Source organism: Colletotrichum siamense, assembly GCF_013390195.1.
Source record: "Colletotrichum siamense strain Cg363 chromosome Unknown KSG_Cg363_contig06, whole genome shotgun sequence".
Classification (NCBI taxonomy): Eukaryota; Fungi; Ascomycota; class Sordariomycetes; order Glomerellales; family Glomerellaceae; genus Colletotrichum; species Colletotrichum siamense.
In genome coordinates this window covers 4378623-4404307 of record NW_023501019.1, presented here as the reverse complement: position 1 = coordinate 4404307, position 25685 = coordinate 4378623, and the positions used below count along the sequence as shown (strand labels likewise).

The window sequence follows — 25685 nt, the reverse complement described above, 5'->3', positions numbered from 1 at the left end:
CTTCGAAACGACGGCCCCGACCCCCAAATCGACAAGACTCGATGGGGCTACCTTATCGGATTTAGGCTACCGAAGAGAAATGACCCCAATATGCCTCGGTTTATTGACAAGATCCTCCTGTTGCTCTCGTGCCTGGCCCTGGATCTCTGATAAACGATGTGCATCAGGCTACATGCCGGCTGCGGCTGTAGACGTCAGGGGAAACCAGCCGGCTGGGTAAAGCGAGAACGGCTGAACGACATGAGTCTCTGCGCTGCTCCCCGATCCCGATGGCTTGGCCGCCGCATCCCAGGAACCTGCGACCGTGCTTCCCACCCGTAAGAGAACAGATGTTTCCCAAAACGGACAGACTTGCGATTCGGAACCTGCCACCAGTCCACCTTCAGCCTGCGCCTCAGGAGATCTCTGTCGAACCCCAGATGTGTCTTACATGCCAAGGGACGCCTCTTTGCGGGATGTCTCTTGTTGCCTGTGGCGCTTCGAGAGATGCGACTGGCCAGAATTCTGGACGGGGAACGGGGTCGATGCCTTTTGGGACGAAATTGGACGACGGTTGTGTGTGGAAACGTCTCCCCGAGGTTGACAATACTCACACCACACCATATCGTCATCTCAACACCAAAAGGCTCGGCGGCGTGGTTTGACGTGCAGAAGAACTTTCTATAAGATGGCTGCAAGACCCTTTTGACTCAAACTCATCTTATCAGCACCTGCATTAGTCCAACTCTACCACAAACCCGTCAACGGTCAGCTCGTTCCAATTCATCCACGCCCAGGAGGCAGTCATTCACTCTTTGCGACGCTGTATCTCAAGTCTGCTCTGCGAGCGTTTTCTTTTCTGCCCACAAAGCTCCTCTCGTCAAATCCAAAACCTTCCTTTTTACTTCCTCCATCATGAAGCTCAGCAACGTTCTCGCTTTCGCGACCGCCGCGGCTGCCTTCCCCGGCCTCCAACAGCCTTCGTACAATGAAGAGCTCGAGGCCCGCGACCTCGAGGCCCGCCAGCGCGGCCGCGTCGGCAGCACCGCCAAGGAGTTTACGCAGGGCGGCTGCAAGGACGTCATCATGATCTTCGCCCGCGGCTCGACCGAGGTCGGCAACATGGGCACCATCTGCGGCCCGCCGACGGCCAACGCGGTCAAGTCGCAGTTCTCGAGCATGGCGGTCGAGGGCGTCGACTACGCCGCGGGGCTGTCGACCAACTTCCTGCCCGGAGGCGGCGACCCCAAGGGCATCTCGGAGATGAAGCGGCTCATCAACAAGGCGGCGACGGACTGCCCGAACTCGATGCTGGTCGTCGGCGGCTACAGCCAGGGCGCGGCGGTGACGCACCGCGCGGTCGAGAACCTGCCGCAGGCGCAGAAGGACCAGATCGTGGCGGCCTTCATGTTCGGCGACACGCAGAAGCAGCAGGAGGGCGGCGTCATTGCCAACTTCGACCCGGCCAAGACCAAGATCATCTGCAACCCAGGCGACGCCGTCTGCGTTGGCACGCTCAACATCCTGCCTCCCCATCTGGCCTACGGCGCCCGCGCCAACGAGATGGCAGACTTCATCACGCAGAAGCTCACCGCGGCTGGCGCCCAGAGGCGCAAGTAAGGGAATCAATCGCATTTGCATATCCATCCTCGAGATGGAGCAGCGGGGGTTTGATACCCCGGTAAAGCATTTTCAATGTTTTTTTGGGACGGCGGCATAACTGTTTTCTTCATATATTTCCATTCTTCTCTTCTCTCTTCACTTCTCTGTACATGGCTGGCATTAAGAGATATCCGTTTCTTCTGTTGCATATTTTGGAAACCAAGACTTTTGTGTGTGACATCAGCATATGGGCCTCCTTAGTAGGGGGAAACGTGAACTCTTCTGGCGACGGGGCAGCCAGAGAGTTGTGAGCTGACTGGGATGTTTGGGGGAAGGAGTTGGCGGCAACCAAGACAGGCCTCAGACACTCGTTGATCGATGTGCAAATGAATAGAATATTCTCCGAACCTTGTGCTCCATCCGACAGTGTTCTGTAACGGTGACTGATCGAAGGCCTGACATGTCACTGAGTCGAGGAGGGGGTATGCCGGCGGCCACAGGGCGGAAGAGGCCGAGGTACCTGCACCCAGTGTTGAAGTGAGGTTCTCGATAGTTGCACTGTGCACCCATAGTTGAACACCACTGTTAAGTGTGACAGCACAGTCCCCGCACTGTACCTGGGTCATTTTCTACTTCCAGTCAACAAACACCGTTCCTCCCTTCCTTCAGCTTACACCTCACCAAAGAGATCATCGTCATCGGCGTCCTCTCAACATCCGCTTCCATCACTCCGGCTGAACGCAAACAACAGACGATGGTATCATCCCACCGGACACCGGACCAACTCAACTGGGCTGGAGGCACATGCCGAAGGGCTGAATCCCGAGGGTGTCAATTCGCCAGCGCGCAGTGTCGACTGGCCATGATTCCATGAAAATACCTGCGTGCGCCGTGACGACTCCACCAGCGTGCGACGCAGCTTCAAAGGGTCTTGCCTGCACCGCCTTTCGCCTGAACAATTCCTCTCGTATGACGCCCGAAAAAACCCGCGGCCAAATCCCCAGGATGCGCCGTCGAGAACACCGGATGACATCCGTGCTGCCTTGCCCTACCTCGCACCTCGGGATTCCTGGGTTTCCCGCAGTGTGAACCTTAAGATGCAGTCGCTAAGAGATGCCTCGGGGATTCGAGCAAGGCATGGACGTTGAGGTCCGGACCGTCACGACGCGGAGGCGCCTGGCCCAAAAGACCTGGGTCGAATTCCTGCCCGTCGTTGATCCATCTGCCGTTGCGGAGGCGCAAACGAGACACCGGGACGGTCGATCCCCAGCCCTTCGCGGCTAGAGACGTTTTTGGCAGTGTGTCCGAGGCAGAGGCCAGCGAAACGGATCGCCATCCCTGATATGTTCCGTCGTGCCGGGTGCCTTCTCGGCGGCAACTCTGTTCGTGGAGGGCAGAAAATCGCTAAGCTTTCGACTTTGTCCAAGTTCATGTGTACCACACGTGGGACAAGATGCGGCTGGCAGCTTTGGCAGACGATAGCGTCGAGTCTGTCGAAAACCTTGGGAACTCTCAATCGACCTCACCAACTTTCCCTCCGCTGATGTCCCCGCCGCCGCCGCCGCCCAGCTTGGCAAACAGGGGTTCATGACCATCATCCGCTGCTTATTTGCTTGCTCGCTCATTGTGGCTTTGTCTTCTTCGCCTCTGACATGATTGACAGACGCAGCACAGAAATGTCCTGCAATCGCCTCCAGCAGCCGCCCAACGGCCCCCCGGCCAGCGTTCCCACCACGTGGGGAGATCAGCGCGGGATAACGGTCCCAACGGGGAACGCTGCCCGCTGACGCATGCGCGGACGACTTTCTGAAAGCTGCTGGATCGATATCTTTAGCATCCTGCAGTGTCTAATTTCGCGAGGGTGTCTTTGGCCTTGGCAGCCCACTCCGGGTGAGATGCACCTCGTTAATGACGAACTCGATGCCCGCTGTTTTTCCCTGCTCACTGGGTCCGCGTCTCCCCACGATTTCCCACGGCTTGCCGCCATCCTTTCGCTTCTTGCTTCCGTCAAAGCATCAGCTGTTCGCGGGGAGGCGACAGGATGGCTATTCTTCGCATTGTCCAACTCAGTCCTCTGCACGTCCGACGACGTTAAAGCATCGTCATCAGGAGACCAACCTTCGAGAGACGAACAATCAAAGCGCGCGCGCCCGACCGAGTCTGATGCAGCCCTACGAACCGCAGCACCTGAACGAACCCATGCGGTCGACCCGGCTGGCGTCTTTTAATGTTTGAGGCACGATCGAATCTGCAAGAAAGGCATCTTGCATCTGTCACTCGTTTTTTGATGAATTGAGACCGCGACCATGAGCGAGAAACCGACCACGGAGGCGCTACCGCCGGGCGAGCCGCCGCACGGCGCCGGCAATAACTCAGCGGAGAAATCACAGCAGACCATCACATCCTCCCGGCGCGACGCCCTCACCTGGTGCAAGAGCATCTTTTTCGAAGTCGTCCTCGGGCGCAAGACATTACCGCCATCAAAGGATGGGCGGCATATCCCACTACGACTGGACCAAGATGCGTCGCTTACGGACGAACGACGAGGCGGTCATCCCTACGTATCCAATGCCATCCGAACGTCCCGATACACCGTTTACGACTTCATTCCCAAGCAATTGTTCTTCCAGTTCTCCCGCATCGGCAACTTTTACTTCCTCTGCGTTGGTGTACCGCAGACCGTACCAGGGCTATCCACGACCGGAAACTTCACGACTATCCTCCCGCTGTTATTCTTCGTCCTGGTTACTGTGGCGAAGGAAGGATATGACGATTTCAAACGACATCGGCTTGACAAGGTCGAAAATGCGTGCACCGCCAAAGTGCTCAAACACTCGAACCAGCACCACCACGCCAGCGCTGCCAGCTGGTTTTCACGACTCAAGGGCAAGTTGCGGAAGAAAGACGGCGATGAGACATTCGAAGAACAAGATGAACCTTGGGTTCGGGCGAAATGGGCCGATATCGAGGTTGGAGACGTAATCAAGCTGGCGCGCGACGACCCCGTCCCGGCGGATATCGTGCTGCTCCATGCAGATGGAGAGAATGGTCTGGCTTACATCGAGACAATGGCCCTTGACGGCGAAACGAACCTGAAGAGCAAACAAGTTTCAACTGCGATTACTGGCTGCGATACTGTCGAGGGAATCACCGCTTGCGACGCAGAGTTCGTTGTCGAAGACCCCAACCCGGACCTTTACAAGTTCGATGGAAAGGTTTCCGTCAACGGGAAGTCGCTGCCACTCACGTCGGCCGAAGTCATCTACCGTGGCAGCATTCTGCGCAATACTAGTTGCGCGATCGGCATCGTGATCAACACTGGAGAGGAATGTAAGATCCGCATGAACGCGAACCAGCATCCCAAGGCGAAGAAGCCGGCCCTCGAGACCGTGGCCAATAAGATCGTTGTCACCTTGGCCATATACGTTGTCGTCCTTTCGATCGGGTGTTCTATGGGTTACATCATGTGGCAGAGGTCCCAAGAGCGGAGGACGTGGTATCTTCAAGATGCGGAGGTTAAGCTTCACGAGATTATCATCGGCTACATCATCCAGTTCAATAACGTCATTCCGCTGGCCTTGTACGTCAGTCTTGAGATTGTCAAAGTCGGCCAGCTACTCATGCTCAACTCCGACATTGACATGTATCACGCCGAAACGGACACGCCGGCACGATGCAACACAAACACCATCCTTGAGAACCTGGGCCAAGTTGGCTATATTTTCACCGACAAGACTGGCACGCTCACTGAAAATGTGATGAAGTTCCGAAAGTTGAGCATCGCGGGCACAGCTTGGCTGCATCAGCCTGACGTCGACTTGGAGTGCGAGAATAGCTCTGTCGATACGCTCTCCGAAGTCAAGAATGGGCCTCGTATTTCGACGCAGTACATCAGACCCGAGGCAATCTCGGACGACTACCTCCAGTCCCCAACGTCCTTTGGCAGGCCTTCGATGGCCCAGTCCCGAGCACCGTCTACCAGGAGATCTTCCTCACAGTGGAGATCCACAGGCCGCCCAGACCATGTTCAGCCAGACGTAACGACGAAGGACCTCTTGGAATTCATTGCCTTGAGGCCGCACTCATTATTTGCCAGAAGAGCGAAAGATTACATCCTCGCCATGGCATTGTGCCACACTTGCCTTCCAGAGATAAGAGATGGCGAAGTAGAGTATCAGTCTTCATCCCCCGACGAGTTGGCCATCGTCCGGGCTGCTCAAGAGCTTGGGTACACCGTGGTCTCTCGATCCTCCACCAGCGTCACCCTCCGGCTCGCGTCAGAAGCCGACAAGGACCTCACCTTCGACATCTTGGACGTCATCGAGTTCAGCAGCCATCGCAAGCGCATGTCTGTTGTCGTACGATACCCCGATGGAAGAATCTGCATTATTTGCAAAGGCGCCGATTCCGTCATCCTGCCGAGGTTAAAGATGGCTAACATAGCGATGCAAAAGGCTCAGGATGTGAGAAAGAGCGCAGATCTCGAGCGCGAGCTCCTCCGGAAGAGCGAGCAACACGAGCCAAGGACAAGCATCGGTGGGCGGGCTAGTATGACACTACGTCGAAGCCTTGGTCTGCAGCGTCCTGGGCCTGGTCCAAGTTCAAGACCGACAATGGATCGGAGTGTATCATTCGAGGCCAGCAAGCTTCGCAAATCCGGCGATCTCTTGCGACCTTCGATCAACGTCCGAACAGCGTCTTTTGAAGCATCCCCTACAGCGCCGACCTTTTCCCACCAGATCCCTGAGAAGTTCGCGTTTCTCGACGACCCGTCCATTGCGGACGACTCCAGCATTTTCACGAGGTGCTTCAAGCACTTGGACGACTTCGCCACCGAGGGACTTCGCACCCTGCTATTCGCTCAAAAGTTCATCTCAGACCAGGACTACCGGGCTTGGAAGCAATCCTTCGACGCCGCTGCCACTAGTCTGACTGATCGGCAAGAAAAGATCGAGGCAGCGGCAGAGACGATTGAGCAGTCCTTCAACCTCGTGGGCGCGTCCGCTATCGAAGACAAGCTTCAGGAGGGTGTCCCGGAGACAATTGACAAGCTTCGGCGCGCCAACATCAAGATCTGGATGTTGACGGGCGACAAGCGGGAGACAGCCATCAATATTGCGCATTCCACCCGCATATGTCAGCCAGTTTCCGACCTGTACACACTTGACGTCACAAAGGGAGATCTCTCGGGTCAAATGGTTGCGCTGTCAGAAGATCTGTACTCGGGCTCGGTCCACAGCGTCGTGGTCATTGACGGACAGACACTTGCCGCCGTGGAAAAGTCGCCTGAGTTGACGGCGCAGTTCTACTCGGTCGTCCCGCTCGTTGACTCCGTCATCTGCTGCCGAGCATCCCCAGCACAGAAGGCCCTCATGGTCAAGACTGTGCGATCGCAGCTTCGGAAGAAGAAGGGTGGCCGCATGGGCTATGGCCTGACGCTTGCTATCGGGGACGGCGCGAACGACTTGGCCATGATTTCTGCCAGTCACGTCGGTGTCGGCATCTCAGGCAAGGAAGGTTTGCAGGCGGCGCGTGTAGCTGACTATGCTATCGCCCAGTTCCGCTTCCTACAGCGACTGCTCTTGGTTCATGGCCGTTGGAACTACGTCCGCACTGCCAAGTTCATTCTTTGCACCTTCTGGAAGGAGATGTTTTTCTATCTGCCGACTGCCTTGTACCAGCGCTACAATGGGTACACTGGTACCTCGTTGTATGAGATGGCCAGCTTGACTGTCTTCAATACCCTGTTTACCAGTCTTTGCGTTATTTGTATGGGCATCTGGGAGCAAGACCTTAGTGCCGACACGCTTCTCGCCGTCCCGGAACTGTACGTGTACGGCCAGCGAAACATGGGCCTAAACCTGGCTAAGTATACCGGATGGATGTTTTCAGCAGCCTGCCAGGGTGTCCTGGCCTACTGGGGTGTATGGGCGGGGTATGTGTGGTTTGCACACTCGAGCGATCAAGGCCTTTTCGCTGTGGGTGACTTGGCATTCACTTTGGGAGTCGTCTGGATCAACTACAAGTGCTTGTGAGTATTCCTAATTCCTACTCGACGACCTACAGCTAATATTTCTGCAGCATCCTCGAAACACACCACAAGACCGCCATCGTGATGGGATCCTTCTTCATCACCTTCTCCGGATGGTGGGCATGGAACGCCTTCCTATCAGGCATCTACACCCCATCACCGTCACCATATGCCGTCCGCGATGGCTTCTCCAAGATCTTCGGCGCCGACGCCGTATGGTGGTTGACCCTAATCATAATGACCCTGCTCTTCATCCTAATGGAGACCATATTCCGCACCTTGCAGCGGTGTCTCATCCTTGCCGGTCTATGGAGATGGCCATGGGTCCGCAAGGAAGACGATGTTTGCGCTGATGAGTGGCGCTTGGAGCTGTGGCAGGAAATGGAGAGGGATCCTGCTGTCAAGGAGAGATTGAGAAAGCTGGCTCGGGATGAGCCTGAAGATGACGAAGAGGAGGCCGACGTCGCTGTTTTGGAGGGGGCGGTTTAAGTCATTCCTTTGCGCAAGATACCCATGGTTTCGTAGAAAACACGTGTTTTGTTTTGTGTTCAGAGTCTTCGTCCCATCCTATGTGCTTATCATGCGGCCTCTGCTGAACATTCTTCCAGTTCTGCCACTTCCAAATTCTCCCCTTCGGTTCAGCTCCGGTAGGCTTCCGCTTTGCCAGCCCGGTTCAGGGAATGCCAGCAGTCTGTCCCCTCGTTGAATCTTCCATCCAATCTCAAAGTCATGAACCGACTGAGCCTCATTGAGGTAACTGACTGATTAGACGGCCGATCATGAGCACCAACTGGGATGCAGCCCGCCTAATAGAGACGTAGTTATCAACACTTCCTTAGTTTACGAGAGATTCCCCAGAGATTTAAATAGTTGCGTGAGATAAAACGCTCAAGCATCTAATCATAAATGATAAATCCCCCCATCCTCCAAAAACCAACCAAAAACAAATAAACCTCAAACACCAGGACAGGACAGCCCACCATCTTCACAAACACTCCAAACGTCAAAACTGCCATACTTCCCGTCAAAGCACCCCGTCTTGCCGTCAATCTCAGTCGCCTCGTCCAGCACGGCGATGATCGTGTCCGGATCGCAGTCCTCGCTGCTGAAGAAGACGGCCACGAGCGCCGCGTCGCCGTCGCCGGCCTTGACGATCATGGACTGGTCCTTGTGGTTGCCGTCGACCGTGCACCCCGTGCCGAGGTGGAAGTAGTGCCCGTCGACGAGGAAGTCGCCCGGCGCGCCGCGGCTGCATTTGGACGGGTCGCTGGGCGGGTTGCCCCAGCTTTGGTAGAAGGTGAAGGCGGCGGCGGAGTTGGCGAGGCCGAGGATGGCGAGGTGGAGGAAGGGGGCGGAGAACATTGTAGGGCGGTTGGGGTTGTGACAAGTGAAAGACGGGTTTGGGAGGGTTTGTCAAGTTGGTTAAGTGTACTGGAAGACGCGAATGGCGGAGGAAGGGATATAATGATTCAATTAGGCTGCGGAGAAATTGACTTGTCTGCAGCGAGTAGAGATGGGAATGGAGGTTCTCCAGTGATGATATATATTGTCAGTCAGTAGAACTTTCATCACAGATCCAGAGGCAGCTACCGGGCATGCGCATATGAGGCCTCACTGGCCGTCCGCCACAGCCTCAAGTCCGAGTATTACGACCGTTGCCCACCTGGATTATAGTACTGCAGTATTTTAAGATCAGTTCTTGAAAACAGCTGCCGTCTTGGGAGAAACTAAATATGGGACGTTGATTTCAGGACGATCATGTCATGTTGCAGCAGGAATGAGTTGCAGCCTTGATGGCCCTCCGATTGAGAACCTGTGCTTCCATGTGTCACGTTCCGTTGCAATCTCAGTTTGAACTGAGCCTCAGCTGAGCTCATCGACCCTTCCATCTCATCTCGCACCATGCTTGCTCCTTCTTTGATATCGGACTGGGCTTACTGGTTGGAATAGCTAAGTCCAAACTCAGCCACGCTAGATGGCAGCGCATCTCACAGGATCTCGGACTGACAATGGCTCACGCTTAAGTCATATATCCATAATCAGAATGTTCTTTTGACATATCGTGTGGCTGTTTGGGTCATAAAGTTGACGAACTCACACGACATGGACGTCGCCGATGACAATCTCTATGGCTACGTACATATAATGCGTCTAACTGTTTCCCCTTCTGTTTTAACCGCGGCCACATCCTTCTAAGATAGATTCTGTCTCTAGACTCGAAAATAACTCAGCACCTCAACTCAGTACTCATCATGAAGCTGCACTTCCTCCTCTCTCTACTTACTTTAGCCCCGCGGCTGTCTTTACAATTACTGTCGGCTGATGGATCTGTTCCAGAGAACCAGGCCGTCTCCTCGGCTGTATTCCCCGACAAGCCTCTTGATATCTTAGCGCGCCAGCAGCAACAGGCGGCGCCAGGCAAGAAGAAAGACTCGTGCAAGGCCTGCCCGAGGCGAAAATGCAGCAGTACCGCATACTTCCGCAACGCCGCCACTTGCAGATGTGAGAAGTGCCCAAACGGTCAGAAGGCCAAACAGAGGGGTGACGGGTGCGAGAAAGCACAAGACGATAAGAAAAAGAACAAAAGTGACAAGTTGGTTTACCAGAGCCCTCGTATCACAAGCCCCATCCTGACTTGAGACGACAGAATCAAGGACACAATCGAACGCAAGAAGAAGGAATATCAACAGAAGAAGAGACAGAAAACCAAAAAGGAGATGGTCGACAAGGTCAAGGACAAGAAAAGGACCGAGTACAAGCGCAACAAAAAGCGGACCCGCATGGGCAAGTGCCTGCTACTCGTCCCGCTGTCAATCTTTGGCGAGTTCGACGGCATCGTTCCCCTCTCTTCGTACGCGGAGGACTTCTTCTCTGAAGACTTCGTGACGGGGGACGCGATTGATGAGTTCTGGCCGGGCGACTTTGGGGACGCCCCTGACGTGGATATCGACTCGGACGAATACACAACGTCTTATGTAGAGATCGCGGCCGCGATTGAGGACGATAAAGACACTAGATGGAAGGATCCGATTGTGCCCATCGGCTTGAAGCGTGAGGAGCCACCGAGAAGCCCCGCACCTCACGATATGATGGAAGATTCCAGACGTACGGAGCCCTCAGATGAGAATGCTGCAGATATCCGAGCCACCTATCACCAGCTAAAGAAGCGTAACCCCGTCGCGGTACGTAACAATCTTGATGAGGAAAGCCCACCAAACTATGAGGCAGCTGCTGACTCTCAATATCTAGGCCGTTCTGAGGGCCATTTTGGCCTTCGTCGGGCGTTTTGCATCTGCTACCAGGACCGTGGTCGGGAGGTTCGCGACCATCGGTCAGCGAACGAGTGCTCGTCTCAAGGATTTGGCCGCAAGAGGCGGTGCTCGTCTTGCTAAAAGTGGCGGCAAGAAGACGCTCGACGAGATGAAGAACGCGGCTCGCACGATCTCCAAGAACAAGAACTGGAAGAATTGCCTGAATGGAGTCAAACCGTCGAGAACTGCGGCATGATTAATTTGTCTGTCGCTGAGGGTTTGTCACTGGTATTGCGAAGGCAAAAGGTAGGTATGCTCGTGTTTTCGTGGAGGTATTCGAGTCGGAAGAATATTCTTGGCGAGGTTTTGTTAGCTTTCTTTGGTGAACTTTGAATCTAGTCGTTCCTTTTGCAACCCTAAGCTACCTTCTTTTGTTCCTATCGTTGGATTTACATGCACTTCTCAACAGGCGCCGCTGATGGATTTTGAAGAATTTGACGTGGTAGAATATTAGTGCCCTAATCGTGGGCGTTTTGTCCTTTTTCCTGCACCCCGAATAAGTGATCAAGTCACAACCCTTCTTGGTATCCTTCGAGATAATTTTAATAATCCGAACACATCTCAGTACGTGCTACATGACGAATTTCCAATGCGATACATCGTGAATCACTTCAAAGTATTTTCCATTCGAATCAGCAAGCGGAGTCAACATGAAGTTTGTAGGGTCCGTACAACTGACGTCTGTATTCACTGTATTGCGTGTTGGAACCTCGGTAATACGAGCTGGTGACTTGCTTTGACCTTTCGACTACATGTTGCCTCTTCTTGCTCATATGAAACGACATAACTGGATATAGAGGTTGCTCAAAATGATTTCTCGGGTCAGTGCAGGTGCCAACCAACCATTGGACTTAATTGAAATAACGCGTGGGATTCGGACTTAAAATGAAGGTTGTCTAAAGATAGAATCTCAGCACTTTCGAAATACATATCATATCTCAGCTTCGGACTCAAGAGAAGGTGCCAAACCGAGCAGTTCTATTTTGAGATGCTTACCGGAAACCAAACGGAGGGGTTGTTTCTTCTCACGAGAAGGCCGAAAATGCGAAGAAAGCATAACGTCAGCTCATGTTGATTACTTGTGTACAGCCACCAAAAAGTCCGAGTAGATAAGCCGAGACTAAAATCCTCAGTGTCCTGCCCAAGACCCCGATTCCGTGCTGACAACAGTGAAATCCATTTGAAAATTCCGAGGCTCAGCCACACGCAGAGCATGTGCGCAATCCACAGGTTGACTATTATCATCGGGATTGGTGACGACAACAAACGGGGTAAAGCGTCTCTTTTCAAATCTATAAGAGCACCCGAAGATTAAATAGGTAGATGTCCACTTGGAAGTCGTTTATTATCCATAGCGAAGTTATTACACAGTATTCAGGTGTTTAACACTCCTAATCTCATATCTTTAACAAAATGCACTATCCTACCTTGCAACTACTCGGTCTCGTTGGTATCCAGGCTGTACTAAGCCACCCCTTGTCTGCATCTAAGGTAAAGTTCATTTACTATTGTTCGGCAGCTTTTGCTCTAGGCTTACGGTCACTTCTCCGGTCCCAAAGTACGCTACAATCGAGAAACGGAAACCTGATGGTTTTTGGCGAGAAGATGGGTACGACTTCCTCGGCGAGCTAAATTTAGATGAACTCACAATTGGTGAAAACGTGGGGGGCGGCAAAGACGGGAACGCATTCAAGGCGACAGTGACTGGAGAGACCGCCCAGGGGTGGGATCGGAGCGTCACGTGGATATTGAAGAAGGATTATTCCAATAAGCAACACATCTTGAAAGAGAAGGAAGCCTACGAGGCTATCGACGGCAAGGATGTAGGACCAAAGTTTGGAGCGCTTGTCTATGATCAGTGCACTGGTGATGAAGAAGGGATTCTGATCGAGTTCATCGAGTCCCGATTCGCAGACCCTAACAACAAAGATGATGCGAAGAAAGCATTGGAGACTGTTAAAAGGATGCACGATGCGGGCTGGATCCACGGCGATCTAACCTCTGTCCGCAACATTGTGGTCAGGACATCGGACGACAAAGCCATTCTTCTCGATTTCGCTCTAGCGAGGAAGATTAAGAGCGCCCAAGACAGCCGAGAGGACTTCCAGGATCTCGCATTGGCTTTTGCGGGAGTGAGGTTCGACGATGACGGGACGACATGGAAAGTCAGGGAGTAGGTGGCGATCTATCTGCCAGCTGTTATGCGACGGCGAGACTGAGACAATGTTGGTGAAGGAAAGAGTGGAAAGGAGCAGTTTCCTAGGACTTTTGGATTCTCTTAGTGTTTTTATTGATGTTGCTAGATTTACAATCATTGAATATCAAGAAGCCTAGATAAATGTACCGCGACAGCTATTTCACAGCCTAAACTCTGTCTTGCGACGCTGAGCTACCTACTCCCGACTCTCGCAAATCCGAAAATTTCCTTCCACCGAACCAGGCCTTCTCATATCGCACGCTAGATATCTATTTACGTCCCAACTTCATCAAGAGAGGAAAAAATATCGCGCCGTCAATCTCCAATCTTGCCATAAGATTGGGGGGGGGGGCAGCAATTTAGTCAATAGAGGAGATCCTGGAGGCTTTGAAGGAGAACAAGGGCGGTTCTCATGGTCTCAGGGGGCTAAAAGCTGCGAAAAGGGTCGGTGTGAACTAAGCTTGGCGGATGATTTGGCGGACGGGAACTTTAGCACAGATCAGGACGACCAAGATGCCTCGGAATAACAAGTCCTCAAGATGAGCTTGACCCAAAGGAATGTGCTTCCTGAACAATACATGGAACATCAATAATGACACGGCAAAATGTCCAATCGGCAATAAGATAAAAGCCGCTTCGTTAACTTCGAGTGCTTTCATGTTGGCAGTCTGGTCAACCCGTATAAGTAGGTATTATAGTTCACTCTATACTTTTTTTCACAGTACTAAAACCTAATAGTAGTATTTTAACTTATACTTAATCTTAATAAAGTAAATAAATAAATCTTAATATAACTAGTTATTAATACTTAGTTTAACTTATCCCTAGTAAAAGAGGGTAGGCGGGTAGGTAGTGGAGCGGCAAAACGTACTGGTGAGAGCGTCGTTTGCGACGTTGCGAAGGCGTCATCCGTAACGCGGAACGCTAATAGTACTCGTAGTAGCTGGAGCCTGGCGATGGCTTAAACCTATACTCGAGGGCGCAAACTTAATGGTGTAACTCTTCGCTACTGTGGCCAAAAGGGTTCTCGTGGCCATGGCATAAGAACTTGACCGCTACTTCGAATGAGGCCTCGAGCCTGTTCCTCACATCCTCCTATACGCGCGACGACCTTATATGATATCTTTCCCCCTTATTATAACTGCGCGCAGGCTGAGCAAGGCCGCGCTAGACGACTTGGTCCGCGAGACCAACGTCAACGAAGTCAAGGGCTCTAAATACAGCGACCTTCTCTTCACCGAAAAGAAAACTCTCCTCGAATTCGCCCGTTCGAGTGCTTTCATGTATGAGAGCTTCAGGAACATTATTTTCGTCGCAGACACCAGGCTGCGAGGGCTCGGAGGCTGTGGCTCTGCGATGACAAGGATAAAGACCTGCCAAGCAACGGATGGAGAATTCACAATTTGACGCAACGGGGCTCGACCTTGGCAAAGTAACTGTCAGAGTTGCATCCCTCCTGCAATTGCAGCCAGCCCGCAACCTTACCTCCATCCCAAGTAGAATGAGCTGCGTAATCCTTTGCAACCTCAACCTCTGCCCATCTTTGCTTCACAGGCAACAACTCACCATTGTTCAATCGCATGAATGGACCAACAAGCTAACCGGCCGGGCGTCCCGTTCCCTCTTCCCCGCATCCGCCATCCCCGCATCCCCAGCCGGTCCGTCTCCAACTTCCCAACCTCATCGGGTCACACGGCCAGAAGCGGGCCCAATAGTGGACGTCAAAGCAGGAAATACGCGCCTAAGGGACCTGGGGTACAGGAACGATGCTCTATTCGGACTCAATGCCGAGGCTCTTCCATCTTCCTCCGCCCATCCCACACAGCACAGCTCCTGTAATACTATGTAGCTCCAGCCATTTCTAGTCATATCTACGAGCAAAACCACGAGGCGCTAACCCCACGCGGAAGCCACCTCGGACCTGGACCTGGATCCCTGGCCGACTTGAACAACAGTCCGAACATGTGGTCGACGATCCATGGCGTCCGGCGGACGACAAACCTCCGTCTGATTCGCCGTTCGGCCACGACGGGGTACCCCTGGCGATCACAACACAGCGGCGCAGCCACCCCGGCTTTCCGATATTTGCGCCGGGCTCAATTTCGAGGAGCTGATGGCGCGGCAGTGCGGCACTTACGATGGGATGGCGTTGCCTCGCCGGCCCTTTTCGCGGGCATGTAATGCTGCTTAGCAATGCGCGTACGGATACACCATGCCAGCCTCTGCGCCAAGAATCGTTGAAGTCTGCGACGTCATTCAACCCGGTGGGCTGCCGAGATAAATACCTCTCCGACCTCCCCGGTTCCCCTCTGTGCCCTCCTCTACCTGCTAGCTTGGTCTACCGTCCGATCCGACCCAATCGATCCTGTCTCACCATTGCCCATCATCCATGACCGAACCTGACCGAAAATGAGATCCACGACGAGGACCACCGCCGCGATCGCCGGCCTCTTTGCGGCCAGCGCCGCCGCGCAGAACTCAACCAGCACCTGCGCCAGCGGAGTGCATCTCATCGTCGCACGTGGCAGCAATGAGCCAGCTGGTGTTGGCCGGATCGGCAGCGTCGCCAATGGTGTCGTCGCCGCCATCCCCGGGTCCCAGATCGAGCCGCTTGACTACCCCGCGACCTTCGACAACTACTCCATCTCGGTGGAAGATGGAGACATTGCCATGAACCTGGCCTTGACGGCATACAACTCGAGGTGTCCCGACTCAAAGGTCGCCCTGCTCGGATATTCCCAGGTACGTGAGACGGCTGTCAATCTTGCATTTTCCTGAGCATGAGAAAGGAGTTCATGACATAACTTGGGACGAGACGCCGTTCTTGGGGGCGCTGTCGGAGGGCCCACGGACAATGATTGGACACCAACATGCGATGAAGCTGCGCCTTTTGCTTTCTTCTTCCCGCTGACGTGCATGAACTCAGGGTGCGCAAGTGACGGGTGATACCCTGTGCGGCAGTGTCGACGAAGACGCCGGCGAGGCGCTGGATTTAGAGTTCAACCACACAGCGCCAATTGCATCTTCCATCGTCGATCAGAGCGGTATGTAAACACCTACGAAGAGCTTATTCGGCGTGAACCTACCGAATATGGAACGCTGATTCTCTCGTAGTAATTGCGGTCGTCCTCTTCGGAGACCCAACCCATACCGCCAACTCGACCTGGAACCGAGGCACAAGCACTCGCGACGGCGTACGTTGAGTCAAGATGTGCACCTACTGATGGGAGACACTGACTCGATGGTTGTTCTAGATTTTTCCTCGTGATAACACTACTGCATGCCAGCAGTACGCCTCCAAGATCGCGTCGTGGTGCGACACAGGCGATGTCTATTGCGATATTGGCAACAACACCAAGGTCCACGGCTCGTACTTTGGCAACTACACCGATGACGCCGTGGAGTTTGTCGTCGCCCAGTTTAATGCCTCCAAGACGAACAGCACGTCTCCCTCGGCCACCCCGACGCCATCTACCGTTCCGGCATCAGGGGCTGGTGCCACTGCTCCGGGTATGCTCATGTCAATGGCTGGACTGACGATGCTCGCGGCTTTCCTGATGTAAATGAGTTCCACATAGATGACGGAATGGCACCGCACGACGAATACCCCATAATGGATGTTACGATACAATATGATACTTAGCATAGTAATGAGATGTACGAGGCGTCCAGTATCCTTGATTTCTCGTTGATGGCTGGTGGTTATCACCACCGTCGGGACTTGCCGTGTTATTAGAAGGTCTGCAAAGTCTAATCGCAGCGTGTGGGATGCCGTGATAAGCGCTGATTCAACGACATCAGTGCTCGCCGGTCCGAGTCTACGGACCGAACGATCCACCTGCTGTCGATAATCAAACGGCAAGCCCATTGTAGATCACTTACATGGCCTTTCGGTAGTTCCTTGTCCATCACAGAATTCTGTCATATTGCTGCATTCCTTGGGGCTAAGCATTTGGTCTCATTTTAGAATTCACCACTTCAAGGAATGACTCAAATACAAAGGTAGGGATAAAAGCAACTAGTTCAATCATAAGAGGTATTAAGTCTCATTGAAGGCAGGCTGACAGGGTATCAAACTTCGTCCAGCGTCATCGCTACCGTCTAATATTTAGATTACATATAAGAAAGATAATTCCTAGTTCCTTGCGTCTTCCAAGGCATATATCCACGTTTCTTTCCTCCCCGGCTTCCTATCATCAGGAGTCGCACTGTATTTTCTCCCACTACCCTCCTCATTAAATTCTACGCCGCATGAACCTCATCATTGGCTTTGCAGGCTCAGCGGGCTTCTCTTCGGCGGGCTTATCCGCGGCAGGCTTCTTCTCTTCGGCGGGCTTCTCGGCCTCCTCAGGCTTTTCGGCGGGCTTCTCCTCAGGCTTCTCAGCGGGCTTCTTCTCGGGCTTCTCAGCTGCGGGAGCCTCATGTGCGGGAGGAGTCGCCGGCGCTTGGTGAGCGGGAGGGGCAGCCGGTGTCTCGGCCGGAGGATGGGCGGGCATGGCCTCGGCCGGGGGAGCGACGTGAGCCGGGGGCATCTGATGAGCTGGCGGCGCAGATGGCGCGGGTTGTGCCGCTGCGGGAGTAGTGTGCTGGGCCGGAGGGGCCATGGTATGCACCGCCGGTGGCGGGGTATGTTGCACCGGGGGAGGCGCCATAGTATGGACCGGTGGCGCGGCCTCGTGAGCGGGCGGAGGCATGGGGTGTGCTGCCGGAGGAGGAGAGGCAGCGTGGCCGGCTCCGGCTGTCACGGTCGTAGCGCAGTGGCTGACTACTTGCGTGACATGGACAACCTGGTGGACGGTATGCGGCGGGAGCGTCACGGTCTCCTTGACCTCGTGAGGAGGCAGGGTGACGTGCACTGTTTCCTTGACGACGTGGGGAGGAAGAGTGACGTGAACGGTTTCGTTGACCACATGGGGAGGAAGGGTGACGTGTACCGTCTCTGTCTCCTTTACCACGTGAGGAGGGAGAGTGACGGTTTGCACTGCGTGCTGGGTCTGGACGACTGTGGCGACGTGGGTGATGATCTTCTCGATCGGGAGCTCCTTGGTCACGACCTGGGTGACGTGAACCGGCAGCTCCTTGGTGACTTCGTGGGTCACGGGAGGAGCGGGAGGAGCAGAGACAACTCGCTCAGAGGTAACAACTTGGGGAGGCAGAGTGACGTGGACCGTCTCGGTGACCGCGTGGGTGATTGTGTGGACGAGAGGAGGAGCGGTCTGGACGACGGTGTGGACGAGAGGAGGAGCTGTCTCGACAACTGTGTGGACGACAGGCGGAGCGGTCTCAATGACGGTGTGAACGACAGGCGGAGCAGTTTGCACTACCGTGTGAACAACGGGTGGCAGAGTGTGAGTGATGATCTTTTCCACGGGAACCTCCTTGGTGATTTCGTGAGTGACAGGAGGCGCGGAGACAACTCGTTCGGAGGTGACGACTTGAGGGGGTAGGGTAATGTGGAGGGTCTCAGTGGCCACCTGGGTGATTGTGTGGACGAGAGGAGGTGCGGTTTGAACCACCGTGTGAACGACAGGCGGCAGAGTCTGGACGACGGTGGCCACATGCGTGATAATCTTCTCAACAGGAACCTCCTTGGTAACATGTTGAGTAACGGGAGGCGCAGAGACGATGCGCTCGGAAGTGACGGTGTGAACAATGGGAGGCGCCGTTTGGACAACCGTATGGATGGCTGTCTCGGTCTGGGTGATGTGCACCGGAACCGTGACTTTGACTTCCTCCTTCTTGGTCTCGACAACGGTATGGACAACGGGAGGCGCAGTCTGGACGACAGTGTGCACCGCAGTTTCGGTTTGGGTGATATGTACCGGGACCGTCTGTGTCACGTGTACCGGAACAGTGACCTTGACCTCCTCTTTCTTGGTGATCGTCTCCTTGACTACCTGCGGAGGAGCGGTGATAGTGACGTGCTTCACCTCAGTCTTAACCTCGTGCTTGACTTCGGTTTTCGTCTCGGGCGGTGCGGTGACGGTTACATGCTTGACTTCCGTCTTGATTTCGTGTTTGACTTCCGTCTGTGTCAAGTGTTTGACCTCGGTCTTGACTTCATGTATTGTGGTAGGGACTGTGACATGAACGACTTCCTTCTCTCCCGGCACCGTGACGTGTACGGTCTCCGTCTTGACCTCGTGGACTGTTGTCGGTACATGAACCGTGTGTACGATGGTCTCGGTCTTGGGCTCGCACTGAGCAGGTGCTGCTGCTGGGGGGTTCGGGGCAGCCACCGCCACTGAGGCGAGCCATGAGAGGATTGCGTATCTTGAAAGTAACATGATTGTTGAGTCGGTATATGGGTGTAGATATCGTGTACTTGCGAGTCCGGACGTCGAAAAGGAAGGAAAGACACAGAAAGGAATAAAGGAATGTACGAGGCTCGCCTCTGAACGGGGTCGAGATACCGGTCTCTGAGTTGTTGAATGAAACGAAGTAAACAAAAAGCCGCAGCGAGCTGGCGATGGGCTAGCTGCGTGGAAGAAACGAATGAAAGAGAGCGCGTGTGCGGATGAAGTGAAGGGGGACAGACCTGCTGATCACTACATCTCTGCAAAGGAGGGGAGCCAAGTCATTATATCAGACGGGGCCTGGTCATCGCGAGCCTTGGCTGCTGGGTTGGGATGGGTCTTGCCAATGCACATCGTCCGCAACAACCGGTGCACGGAAGATCGGATGCGCGCGGGCGATAGCAGGGCAGGAGGTGTGGTGGCTTTTCCTGATCATGGCCTGGGCATGGGAGTGCCGGAGGGTGGTGTGAAGGTGATGGAGACGTGGTGTTGTCGTCACATTCGTGGGGAGCCGGGGACCGGGGGTAGCAAGGCGCGAGCGACTCCTCAGACATGATGTCGAGCATTGGGCTAGATCATGATGGAGGCTGAAGCCGTGCTGGATGCGGTGAGGGCCCGTGGGCGAGAGACAGCGGTACTGGGTGCACTAGCAGGTTTCTAGCGTGGCTGTAACCGGGCCAAGATGGGATCGCAAGTCTTGCTGCCATCTGAAAAGTGACGGGACGGTTTCCGAGGGAAGGGATGAAAGACCAGGGTCTGTCTGTTTTGGCTTTGCGGCTCTGGCAGGGGAGTTTAGCCACGGCTGAAGGTCGAGGGCAGAATCTGTCGGGCCACGGGCAGAACTCGAGGCTTAGCCTTCGTGCTCGGGATCTTCAGGGGTTGTTTGCCATGTCGGACTAGCAACGGCCCCTCGAAATCAGAAGAGGAAATCCGGAATCGAGTGAAGCCGTGAAAGACGCGAGCTCAGCTCTGGCTGGGCCTCCAACATGAAACTGGATGTTGTTGACTGGTTGCACCTCGCCTGTCTTCCCCTGGTTGGGTGCGGTGATCATGAGAAAATCTTTACGATCATGATCTTGGCCGTTGTGCACGGGATGAGATGGTGGCAATGCCATGTCTTGGTGCCAATCCTTACTTAGTCCTGGGCAAGCCCTCCATCATTCCATCATTATCCAGGTTTGATGAACTCTTGACGACTTTATGCTTTCTTGAGGGAAACTTAGCCATGACGGGTGATGGCCAACATCTCAATACGGAACCTTCACTGTCCCCCCAAAAGAGCTGATAACATCGCATGAAGTCGTCCCCGTTTGTTTCTCTCTACGCAGCGCCTCAAACCCCCACCGGCACCTGACACATGTCAGCAGCCAGGTGGTACTCGAAGCGGCCCAGCGAACATGATCTCTCGCTGCGACCCTCAGACTTTCAGAGGGACCAGACGAACGTGGCGGCGCCCAGGGGTGGCTCCGGGGCACAGGGCCACAGCGCCGGGATTCAAGGTGTTAGTGCGTGTGAAGAGCCTGCAGCTTCTCCGTCCTGGGTCATCCGAAACCCCCGCCAAGATCTGCCAAGATTAAGCCCTTGTAAGAGCCCACCTGGACAGGCATGCTTAGGACGAAAAACGAGGAGGTACGAAACGGAATCAGCTCAGTTTCCACATAACGGACAGTCTAGCAGGGCGAAGGAAGGGGGCTCAGAGCGGTTCCGAGGTTTCGGGGAGCTCGTCACAGAGGGCATTGGGGCTATTGGGGCAGATGCGGGTGGTGGATGGTGGATGAGGAGGAGAACCTAGGGGCTAGAGGAGCCGTTAGACACGCTGAAAGGTGAGCCAGCAAAGTTAGGGTTAAGCATTAAGGTTATTTCGTTAGGGTCACTCTACAGCGACCTCGCTGCCTGTCACTGACCTCATCCAAGGCCCGTCCTCCCACCCCTGGCAAGGGTCCCCGCTGCTGGTCGGATTCACTGTGACCCGGGCCCCTGATATGGGCCGGACAGGGGTCGCTTCAGTGGGAATCGTGTTTCTTCATGGCCAATTGCGCGTCTTCACAATATCATGACAGCTGGAATGGGCAAAAATGCGACCATGAATGCTTCTTCATCCATGCGGGACGGTGATTGATCATAAAAACCTGGCGCCCCTCACTTTGGCACGAAACCGGGATGCTCCTGCGCCCCGACTGCGCGAGTCATCCATGCGTCCCCCGACATGACACTCAGCTTCATCAGCTCTCTGATACAAAAGGGACCACGAGCCCTGCTGCACTGCATTCTAAGTCTTGATAGACCTCTCTCATCAAGTGGTGTTCAGAGTGGATGGCCGCCAGTGATTGCATTGTTCGCCGGTTCTCTCGCAGTAATGACAAACCTGATGACCACAGTACTCACCTCGCCGAACAGTGGAGGCTCTCTTCTCCTGCTCGCCGAATTTCACATTTCCGGTGATCAGTTCGCTTGTCTCTCCATTACGTATGCCATTCAAACTGCAGAGGCTGAGGTGTTTGACAATACGGACTGAAGAAATGCATACAGTCTGCTCTGGCGGACGACAAGAATTCGTGATCAACTTGAATGCTCAATTCTTGTAGCCTGTAAATTGTACGTCTTGAGCCGCGTTAAACTTGCTTGAGGTTTTGTGATGAAGTTGTTCTGAATGCATGTGCGAATGCAATCTTATGCATCGCCAAGAGCATGGATAAAACATCTCTAGGGCCATTGATGAGCAATTGGCAACGTCTTCCGTCTTTTGATCAAGGCGACAGTGAAACAGAACGGTCCACCTCCCTCTTCTTGTCTTCCCATCTCGAACATTGCCCCCAGCCATAGCCCCTTCGCTCCCGGCTGGGCATTTCTTGGATTAGTGATCCGAGCGTACGCATCTCTGAGCCAGCACTCTCGGTGCTCCAGGGCTCAACGTGATGCAATACTTAAAAGGAATAAAAATGCCTTGCGGTGTAGGGTTCTTGAATTTCGTCCGCAGCCTTACGGATCGTGTGGGATGGACTTGGTGCGGGGAAGACATTCCGTATTACTGATCCAGGCTTTCTCGAAGGTGGAGGTATGAAGCCCAGTGTTCACGTAAACTAACATTTCAAGCCATAAAAGCACAGTGAATAGTATCCTGGCAGTATTCATTTCATATGATGAGAAATTCACAGCTAAGTCGCGTCGCTTGATCGAACATACACAGGTTTCCCCGCACGTAGGTGATTCTTCACCGAATTTTGGATTATTCAACTTGTCCGAATCCCACTTGAGGCATCATATCATAGCACCCAGTGACTTTCTTGTAAATTTAAGAACCTCGGCCGATCGAGTGTGCTGATTAGACTTTGGTCGAGTCGGCTGCAACATTCATAAATAAAAAGAAGCGAATGAATCCACCCGTGCCTTTGCACCAACAAGCTCTCAACAACTGGGTTTGCAAAGCAGCTGGGAAATTCATACAAACTCTACCTCGTTGAAACAACTGAAAATGGCCGAATTAAGAGCCGCAGTCTACACAGCCCCTCCCATCTCTGCCAAAGTCCCCGGCCGTGATACCACGATCTTCTGGTCCCCAATATCTTGTACCCTCGTCTATTCTGCCAGAGAAGCCGTCCTCATCGACACTCCGATCACGATCAAGCAGACAGAGGAACTCATTGCATGGATTGAGAAGGTCGCGCCCAATAGGAAACTCTCCTATGCATACTTTACCCACGGCCACATAGATCACTGGGCAGGACTCCCTCTCCTCTTGAAACGCTTTCCTGAGGTTGTGCCGCTCGCGACCGTCGGCACCATCAAGCACATGGAACAGGAGATCGAAGAAGGCTACTTCAATCGAGTCTGGGAGTCCCGTTTTCCCGGTCAGATCCACAAACCTTTTGCCCTGCCGCAGGCCTTACACAACCACGTGTTCAGACTCGAAGACCGCTGGGAGTTTCATGCGATCGAGTGCGGACACAGCGACACGTACGCTTCAACTGTGCTTTGGCAACCCAATCTGAAGCTCGCTGCATGTGGAGATGTAGTCTACGGCCAGGTGCACCAGATGCTGTACGAGGCGAACACCAAGGCCAAGCGTGAAGAATGGATTAGGGCGGTCGAGAAAGTCGAGGCGCTAGACCCGGTTTATGTCATTCCAGGACATCGGCAGGCTGAGGAGATTGATGGGGTTTGGCACCTTGCTGCGACGAAGAAGTACGTTGAAGACTTTGGGGAAATTGTTGAAAAGGGGCCAAAAAATGCGAAGGAGGTGTTCAAGGAAGTGATGAAGTTGTATCCCGACCGATACAACCCTGGAGCGGTGCAGCTCAGCGCAGCTGGAGTATTCATGTCTCCGAACACCAAAGATTCTCGCATTTGATCCGATGATGTAGAAGGTTCCTGGAATGGACTTGCTGATTTGTTGCGTTTGGATCAATTCTTTGTTCTGTCACATTACCAGAGACGCTGCCAATCCACAATATTCAAGATAACACCTATGCGTCATCAAAAGTCGTAGAAGTGACACTGAATATTTGCTATGCCTGCTGCACCATGCAGGTCGTATGTCACCAGGGGTTGCAAAACAACGCATTAGGCGTTGCAATTGGCTATTATCTGTCTTACGTGACATGCCATCGTATTCGCAATTATGCTTCAAACTCGGTTATGTCAATGTGCAAAATACCTTAGGCTGTTCTAGCCCCATGGGCCTGTCATCACCTCTGATTGAAGCACTCATCTGCGCCATGTATGTCAGCCTGCATATATGAAAGTGGAAGTCTCGTAGCCAATCCTCTAGGAGATGGTAGACAGGCGCGGTACAAATAAGAGCCCTGTCTCGCCTTGACCCATATTTTACAGGTCAGCCGCAATCTATACATATCGCAACTGTAACATCCCCAACGATGAAATTGATTCACATTGAAAATCTCGATATTCAAGAGTTCTTTCACACTCTACCGCTATATGCGATTCTGTCGCATACATGGGAGAAAGATGAAGTGACATTTCACGACGTCAGTCAGAAACGGGTCGACGGCAAGGCCGGCTGGATTAAGATCACCAGCTTCTGTAAGATTGTCAATGAGTATCTATTGGACCCTGTCAAATATGTATGGGTTGACACTTGTTGTATAGACAAGTCGAGCAGCGAGGAGCTCTCGGAAGGCATCAACTCTATGTTCCGATATTACCAAGAGGTAGTGTCCTGCTTCGTATACCTCGCCGATGTAGGCTACCCCGATCCCAGCAAGCCCGTCGACACGTCTTTTGAGAGATCTAGGTGGTTCACCCGAGGTTGGACACCACAGGAGCTGATTGCTGCCACCAATTTGGTATTTTTCGACAAGGAGTGGCACCGCATCGAAACGAAAGTCAACTTGGCTTCCCGAATTTATACCACGACGAAAATCGATGAGATAACTCTCATATCGGGAGACTGGTCAGGTGCTAGCATTGCACAAAGGATGTCCTGGGCCTCGTCGCGAGAGACGACACGGCGGAAGATATCGCCTATTGTCTTCTCGGCCTATTCAACGTGCATATGCCTCTACTTTACGGAGAAGGCCCAAGGGCGTTTATACGTCTTCAAGAGGAGATTCTCAGACAAAGTGACGACTATTCTCTCTTTGCATGGGACGCTTCTCAGGTAGAGGAAAACATCGCCCATATTGGCGTTCTCGCTACCCATCCTAAGTTCTTCAAAGACTCAGGCAGCATCGAGGCCTACCCAGTCGCTGGTCCTATATCCATATCGAACCTAGGAATCCACGCTCAACTGTCCTTCAAAAAGAACGCTACGGGCCAAACTCTGGTACATCTGCCATGCGGCTTTGCAGGAGACGTCGACTCTGTTGCTGTGCTTGGTCTGAATATTTTCCAAGCAGAGCCTGTCATACTCAGCAGAGCCAGGTCAACATTTCGGGTTTCGTCTACCAGCGAAATACTTCGCCCCGAGCACCATAGCGAGTTTTATCTCCTCAGAACAAGTCGGGCAGTCCAGAGCATGGTCAGCAAATGTTGTCTCACATACTCGTATATCCGCAAAGACTACAATCGGTTTATACCGGTTCGATTGCATCCGCGTCAGATGTGGGCATCCAACTAGTCCACAAGATCAATGACTCTCACCTTACCGGCCGATGGTGATAGGATGTTCAAGGCTGCTGCAGTGTTTTGGTGCGCTGCTTTTGAAGGGTGTTTTGCCGTCATTTTAACGCTGAGGTGCAATCAAATGCAGGGCAACGTACAACTTGTGGAAGGTTCCGACGGAATGCTGCCTGACAGGCTCGAGGAAGTGA

At 53.5% G+C, this 25685-nt stretch overlaps 9 protein-coding genes across 9 annotated transcripts; 7 read left to right on the top strand and 2 right to left on the bottom strand.

Moving 5' to 3' along the window:
• Positions 1 to 894: 894 nt before the first annotated feature.
• On the top strand, positions 895 to 1599 carry CGCS363_v010178 (putative cutinase 1; the record flags this gene model as incomplete). Its single annotated transcript, XM_036642027.1, has 1 exon — positions 895 to 1599. One exon carries the CDS (start codon positions 895 to 897, stop codon positions 1597 to 1599), a length of 705 nt encoding a protein of 234 aa, XP_036493631.1.
• Positions 1600 to 3887: 2288 nt separating this feature from the next.
• On the top strand, positions 3888 to 8101 carry DNF3-0 (putative phospholipid-transporting ATPase DNF3; the record flags this gene model as incomplete). The annotated part of the gene is made up of 2 exons (XM_036642026.1): positions 3888 to 7612; positions 7663 to 8101. 2 exons carry the CDS (start codon positions 3888 to 3890, stop codon positions 8099 to 8101), a joined length of 4164 nt encoding a protein of 1387 aa, XP_036493636.1.
• Positions 8102 to 8566: 465 nt separating this feature from the next.
• Positions 8567 to 8974, bottom strand: CGCS363_v010176 (uncharacterized protein; the record flags this gene model as incomplete). The annotated part of the gene is made up of 1 exon (XM_036642025.1): positions 8567 to 8974. One exon carries the CDS (start codon positions 8972 to 8974, stop codon positions 8567 to 8569), a length of 408 nt encoding a protein of 135 aa, XP_036493637.1.
• Positions 8975 to 9864: 890 nt separating this feature from the next.
• CGCS363_v010175 (uncharacterized protein) lies at positions 9865 to 11119 on the top strand (the record flags this gene model as incomplete). The annotated part of the gene is made up of 3 exons (XM_036642024.1): positions 9865 to 10205; positions 10260 to 10794; positions 10862 to 11119. The coding sequence occupies 3 exons, from the start codon at positions 9865 to 9867 to the stop codon at positions 11117 to 11119; spliced, it is 1134 nt and encodes a 377-aa protein (XP_036493638.1).
• Positions 11120 to 12336: 1217 nt separating this feature from the next.
• On the top strand, positions 12337 to 13100 carry CGCS363_v010174 (uncharacterized protein; the record flags this gene model as incomplete). Its single annotated transcript, XM_036642023.1, has 2 exons — positions 12337 to 12414; positions 12483 to 13100. The coding sequence occupies 2 exons, from the start codon at positions 12337 to 12339 to the stop codon at positions 13098 to 13100; spliced, it is 696 nt and encodes a 231-aa protein (XP_036493639.1).
• Positions 13101 to 15529: 2429 nt separating this feature from the next.
• axe-2-0 (Acetylxylan esterase 2) lies at positions 15530 to 16683 on the top strand (the record flags this gene model as incomplete). The annotated part of the gene is made up of 4 exons (XM_036642022.1): positions 15530 to 15862; positions 16047 to 16164; positions 16235 to 16314; positions 16375 to 16683. 4 exons carry the CDS (start codon positions 15530 to 15532, stop codon positions 16681 to 16683), a joined length of 840 nt encoding a protein of 279 aa, XP_036493632.1.
• A 672-nt stretch (positions 16684 to 17355) lies between these two features.
• Zan (Zonadhesin) lies at positions 17356 to 19407 on the bottom strand (the record flags this gene model as incomplete). Its single annotated transcript, XM_036642021.1, has 1 exon — positions 17356 to 19407. One exon carries the CDS (start codon positions 19405 to 19407, stop codon positions 17356 to 17358), a length of 2052 nt encoding a protein of 683 aa, XP_036493633.1.
• A 3481-nt stretch (positions 19408 to 22888) lies between these two features.
• On the top strand, positions 22889 to 23764 carry CGCS363_v010171 (uncharacterized protein; the record flags this gene model as incomplete). The annotated part of the gene is made up of 1 exon (XM_036642020.1): positions 22889 to 23764. One exon carries the CDS (start codon positions 22889 to 22891, stop codon positions 23762 to 23764), a length of 876 nt encoding a protein of 291 aa, XP_036493634.1.
• A 526-nt stretch (positions 23765 to 24290) lies between these two features.
• On the top strand, positions 24291 to 25685 carry HET-E1-0 (Vegetative incompatibility protein HET-E-1; the record flags this gene model as incomplete). Its single annotated transcript, XM_036642019.1, has 4 exons — positions 24291 to 24456; positions 24523 to 24758; positions 24851 to 25393; positions 25683 to 25685. The coding sequence occupies 4 exons, from the start codon at positions 24291 to 24293 to the stop codon at positions 25683 to 25685; spliced, it is 948 nt and encodes a 315-aa protein (XP_036493635.1).